The sequence below is a fragment of the Diadema setosum genome, chromosome 16, assembly GCF_964275005.1.
Source record: "Diadema setosum chromosome 16, eeDiaSeto1, whole genome shotgun sequence".
Taxonomy (NCBI): Eukaryota; Metazoa; Echinodermata; class Echinoidea; order Diadematoida; family Diadematidae; genus Diadema; species Diadema setosum.
Window position 1 is genome coordinate 15,764,157 of NC_092700.1, and position 6,162 is coordinate 15,770,318.

Genomic DNA, 6,162 nt, shown 5'->3' on the forward strand with positions numbered 1-6,162 from the left:
CACGGTTCATTTCAAAAATAGTAAAATCGTGTTGTGGGAATGTCTTCTCATGAACGTTTTTGTCGTGCTGTCGGGTTGTTTCGACATGTAAATAGCTCTTTTCGAACTGGGTAGAAACTGAAACATTGTCTAAAGGTTGGGTTTGTGTCGTGAAATTGATGTGAATGACCTCGATGTCTGAATGACGTTTAAAATTGACAACTTGTGTTCCCGCAGTGGTTGGGGGAGCTAGGTACTGAACAGCCGTAGTGGTGATCGGCTGCGTTGTTACTGTAAGATGAACTGTTCTGGATATGATAAGGAGAACGATCGTCTGAGTTGTCGCTGTCCTCATCGTTGCTCTTGTTTTCCTGTATAAAGAGCATAACATCAATTTTTTAACGAGTTCATTTAGAGTATCTTTAAAACCCCACTATCATTCAGTTTGACTTTGAAAACTTGGTAAAATCATAAAACAGACGAAGTTTAAACAAGCAACAACCACGTGACAGCCGTGGAATTTTAAAATGACAACTGATTTTCAGAAATAGTGTACTATTTGAAACCACGTATGCAAATCACATAATACATTATTGTCAACGCCTTACAAGTCCTCTTTTGACCCACTGTCAATCAGTACGTTTTTAAATGAAATCATAAGGGAAACAATGTAATTTTCCACAAAAACAAATTGTTTCTTTGCTGTAACAACTAATTGATATAATCATAATTTCGTAAATACCTAGATACCAACTAGCAGGCAAGTTTTGCCGTCATACCATTCCATCTAGTGATATTTGGTCATTAAGTTTACGACAAACATCATTCTTCAATGAAAACAGGTAAAGTGGTTTACATGAAGTGCTGCATTGTTTTATTTTGTCTTCATTGATATCCGCCTGAACATATGGGATGGTATTAGATGCCTTTTCTGCAGAACACAAGTTATTTCAAATTCAACTTTTATAGTTTTTGACAAATGCTCTCCTGTATTAATGATGGCATGAAGAGCAAGCAGGTCGGTATGCAAGAAAATTAGACCGACTGGTAAAAGCTAAGGCGCACCAAGAAGGCTTATTGGAGATCTGTGGGAAGTTGACGGCCTTTTACATAGTCTACACTCTACCAGACATCTTGACATGTCCAAAATTGTGAGCCTTTTACAAGAATTTTGATATGTTAATTCTAAAACGCACAATATTGGGTATGACTAAAGATTGACTGGAGCTAACAACAGCTTGACGGTTTTTGTCAGAGTCTACGCTTTGCCAGACCTGTCAAAATGAAAGTCTTTTAGGCCACTTTGGATAATACTTCAATAGGCCTACTATACAGAATAATATTTAAGGCCTACTGTACAGAATAATATCGGTTTAGATTATAGAGTATCTGTTGAGGATTTCATTTTCGAAGGCGTAGATTTCGTTACGAACTATGTAGCTATTGAGCTATGTACGTTGTCTTAATTTTGTGATTGGAAAAGGTAATTTACTACCATTTGTTTAGTTAAACCTAAAGCTGGCATGGACATATACAGTAATTGATCACTTCCAATGTTAGTCTAGATTTTATAAGCTATTATCGTGATTAACGATACTACAACTATAACCAGGTTGTAGAACGTTATAGAAGAATTTAATTCAGTAGTACCTTACCTCAAAGGCGTCATAACTACAATGTTTCTGCTAATAGTTATACAATAATCAATACCATTTCTGATTAGAGCCAATATTCTTTTGCACGCATGCGAAAATTATGTGGCAAATCTTACCCGAGAAGCAGATGACTCCTTAGCAAAGATTAGCAAAATCAGCAGATTACATACATCCGCATTTCGTTGAAGTGACGTACTAGAACTGCATCTCTTTAGGGCTTAAATAGTCATCGTCAAATAATGTGCGTGAGAAGTGCATAGGTTGAGTTCAGCCAATGATATCAATTCATACGCCAAACATAATGAGACGTAGTGCCATTTGACAATACAGACAGACTGACACACACAGACAGATAGACAGACAGACAAACACACACACGCACACGCGCAATCCAGAAATATAGCGTCGCACGCAGAACAAAATCACGCATACACCATAGCACTGAAAAGTTGACTCAATTACCAAATCTGCAATCCGGCGTTGCTATGTGGTAATCCAATCAAAGCAAAGCCAGACAAAACACTCATAAGAAAGCATCTTTACGTCACCACGCATAACATGTTATGTTCTAGTTTTTACAAATTTACAAAAATAACATTAGAAGGAAAAATCACATAAGTATGAGCATTTTGCATTTAATACTGACGTTTTTTTTTTCTTTTTAGTTCTAAATCAGCGTATTCATTTCACAATATTGACGCTTTGCTTCTTTCCCCTCCAATACCGGTTAATCTATGATCAACTTTGAAGGTGTGCTGATTCACAATAATCATGTAATCTTACGTATATGATATGGCTTGGGAAAAAAATATACGTATTCAGTCAGTCAAGTCGAAATCTTATCTGCTTCCCCGAGGATAAAGGATAATTGGATCGAATTGAATTGAATTGAATTTAATTCAAGTTAATTGAACTTAATCAAATCAAATTAAATTCACGGAAGATTATTTCTGCTATCGAGAGTTTCTGGGACATTTAGTGCTAAATCTATGTCTTTGGATCGTAATTTGTTTATACGTCTTAATTACGTGTTATATCGATGTAAGTTTGGGGTAGGGGTATGTTCGCTGCTGTCTGTTAAAGGTAGGGGATACCTTTTACAGAACTCCCAAAATGCAGCAAAACATTAAATATGAACCTCAGGAGACTTGTTTAGGCCACTGCTTAGAAATTTAGAAGTCGACAGTTATCTACAATTTGAATAATGCACAAAACTCAACTACTCAGTAGTTCTGTGTGTCAGCCACACTTAAGCCTTTTTGTTGCAGTCTTCTGTATTTTTTTTTATCTATAAACACAAATCTAAAAGTATATGAGCTGATGTAATAACATATAGAGTGTGTGGCAAGAATGCATATAGAAATATTTGTAAGTTTTGATGAACTTTATTCACAAAATATACATGATGGACACACATGCAGTGCATGGGTCTGCAAAGGTAGCCTAGTAATGTACTGGAATTTACGGTGAGCCCCGAAAAGAATTCAATTCAAAATCTAACGGTCAATAAGAATGTACTAAATGTTACCTTCCACTTTCAATACTTTATGGGAGTTTCTAGAATGATACTCTCTTCAACATACCACTGTGTTTAGTGACAACTCTTCATTTCAGGCATGCAAATGGGATTCCCTACCTTTAAAGTTTTTACACGATCTATACGTTTCCCCAACGGCCGATGAGATGATATTTTCCCATTTTGAATAATTCTCTTCTTTTTTTTTCTACATTGATCCATGTTTGACTCATGATTTCTAAATGAACTCTACAAAAATATGAAGAGTTTGTTTGCAAAAACCGATAAGTCCATTTTTGAAGATTTTGAAGTACGGTATCTGTCATAAAATACAAAATAATACCTTTTAATTGATATATTGGTCACTACACATAAAGGTACATTTTTGAAGTTATGGTCAAAAGAAGCAAAAATTTTCTTATTATTCTCTTTATTTTTCTTGACCTTTAATCGCAAATATCTCCATTTGACAGATATGGTCTTATCGGTTTTTGCAAACAAACTCTTCATATGGAGATTCAGAGAAACACTTCGATATGAAGTTCATCCAAAACATGATGGGAACCAATGATTTAAATGAAAAGATCCAAATGCTTGGAAACAAAGACATCACAATAAGTATACTTATTTAGGCTCAGAGAATACAAGCACTTGATGATAAACATGATTATAAGTGTATACGAAACTTTAGCAGTTCTTGAAATACCTCAAATCCTTCGTATTCATATAAACGTGTTGTTTAGGTGGGAGTTGATCAGTGCGGTGGAATAAATGCGGTGTTTTTAAGGCAGAGTGCTTACACTATCTCGGGTAATATAACACACATTCATTATCAGTTAAAGTGACATGTAAGCTATATACGGGAGTATAATGTTGCAGTGAAGTGACGCGAAATGGCAACTGTCACATCTTTAAGACGTTCTTTTCTGCTAGTTTCCTACACTCTATATAATAAGAGAAATAAGCCCAACTTTTGCACCTTCACGTGTGCTGTAAAACACCTTTCCGGGTACAACTTTGCACCATTTAGACCAGTGAGCACCTTCAACCCTCTCTGTGCCACATTTATTTCCTATTCATAGATATGTGTGTGAAATTTGTGCATATTGACTCATTGTCACAGAAAGGGTTAAGGATGAAACTTTGCGCCTTTAAAGGTACGTATTGTTCAGAAAGGTGCACAGTTGCACCCGTAAAGGTGCTACAATTGTGCCACACATAAAGGTGCAAAGTTAAACCTTTTTTCTTATAGTACATCTGCATTCATGATGAAACAATAGGACAGTTGCTGTAGCGCTCAGCTGGAGCTCTTTAAAATTATTCCCTCATTGTTGCAAACCAAATGAATCACTCATATATCTGCTATAAATCTACACTCATTACTTCATTGTTGCACTCTTTGCATAACCATAACGCAAAAACATGCCAAGATGTGTCCATATGAAAAGCAAATCTACAAAACCACTCATATATCTACTGGGAATTTAAAAACTCATACATCTACTGTAAATTTAGAAATTGTTGATTGGAGCAGTAACTTCAGTTGACAGACGACAGACGACTATTATGAATGCTTAACGTAAGTATTTAACTCTTCTCATATCTCACGGTGCAACATGAAGACTTAACAACTGCATAATGTCGAAATGATTCCTAGACGTCACCATCGTAGATTGTCGAATCTGAATCGTCTATTACTTTTCCACCAAACAAAGCCATTTTTCCCGATGTGCTAATTGTTGATTTAAATAATTCTCCTATCGCCTTGCGGAATTCAGGATTCCGAATCGTGTAAATGACAGGATTTGCGCAAGAATTACAAAAGGCTAGGGTAACTAGAGCGGAACTTAGAGGGCTGTACACATAGGACTCTGACAAAATACTAAGGTTGTAAAAGAGATATCCCGTCTGAGCCGGTGTCCACGAGATAAGGAAAACCGCAACAACAAGGAACAAAAGCTGTAGAGCACTCTTCCTGGCCACAAGGTACTTTACTGATGGGTTTGAGTTATTGAAGTTTGAACTTTCTCCTAGCCTGTGGCGGGATTGTCGATGGAGCACCAGTGCAGTGAGAGCCTGCGCTACAAGCATGATTAAAGCTGGTATGAGAAATTGAACGAGGTAAAGCATGATGCCTGAGATAATCTGGGCAATTCGTGACTGAAATACTTCAGTGCACTTGTCGCCCTTCGCACTAGCCACAAAGAATAAGAAAACGTTCACCAAAAATGCGGCCAGCCATGTCACGGCAACAGCTTTGCCAACCCTCTGCCGTGTTACAAGACGCTTGAAATGAAGAGGGTGGGCAATCGCAATGTATCTCTCTATTGGAATCAATGCGAGAGTGAAGATGGAGGCATCAACTGAAATCCACATGGGCATCGATGTGTAAACAACCTTGCAGTAGACATCCCCTAGCCATGTTTCAGGCACCCTGAGTTCCGTAGGCAGTGGGACCATGAACACTGATGTTAAGAAATCCGCAACGGCAAGAGCACCGATCATTGCATCAGTTGACCGGCAATTGTGGCGTCTTTGGAATAAGACGATGATCACGGTCAGGTTTCCCACTATTCCCAGGATGGACATTGCTAGTTGTAGAATAGTCACCCATGTCCACGAAACTGATTGCCACTTCCAAAGCACCTTGGGAACAGCAGATTCTTCCTCATTTTGCCTGGTCAAATTTGGCGGACTATTTTCAGCAGTCTCCGTAAAGATTTCTGTCTGATTTTCACGGTTCATTTCAATAGTGGTAAAATCTTTTTCTGGGAATGCCTTCATTTGAACATTTTCGTTGTGCTGTCGGGTTGTTTCGATATGTAAATAGTTCTTTTCAAACTGAGTAGAAACTGAAACATTGTCCAAACGTTGGGAATATGTCGTCAAATTGCTGTGAATGACCTCGATGGTTGAATGACGTGTAGAATTAACAACCTGTGCCCTCGTAGTGGTTGGGGGAGAGTATTGAACAGCCATAGTCCTGACCGGCTCCGCAGTGACTGTGAGACG

At 37.7% G+C, this 6,162-nt stretch overlaps 1 protein-coding gene across 1 annotated transcript; it reads right to left on the bottom strand.

Annotated features, from left to right (window-relative positions):
• Positions 1 to 4,803: 4,803 nt before the first annotated feature.
• Positions 4,804 to 5,739, bottom strand: LOC140239612 (trace amine-associated receptor 7a-like). The gene has a single exon (XM_072319443.1). The coding sequence runs from the start codon at positions 5,737 to 5,739 to the stop codon at positions 4,804 to 4,806; it is 936 nt and encodes a 311-aa protein (XP_072175544.1).
• Positions 5,740 to 6,162: the final 423 nt, after the last annotated feature.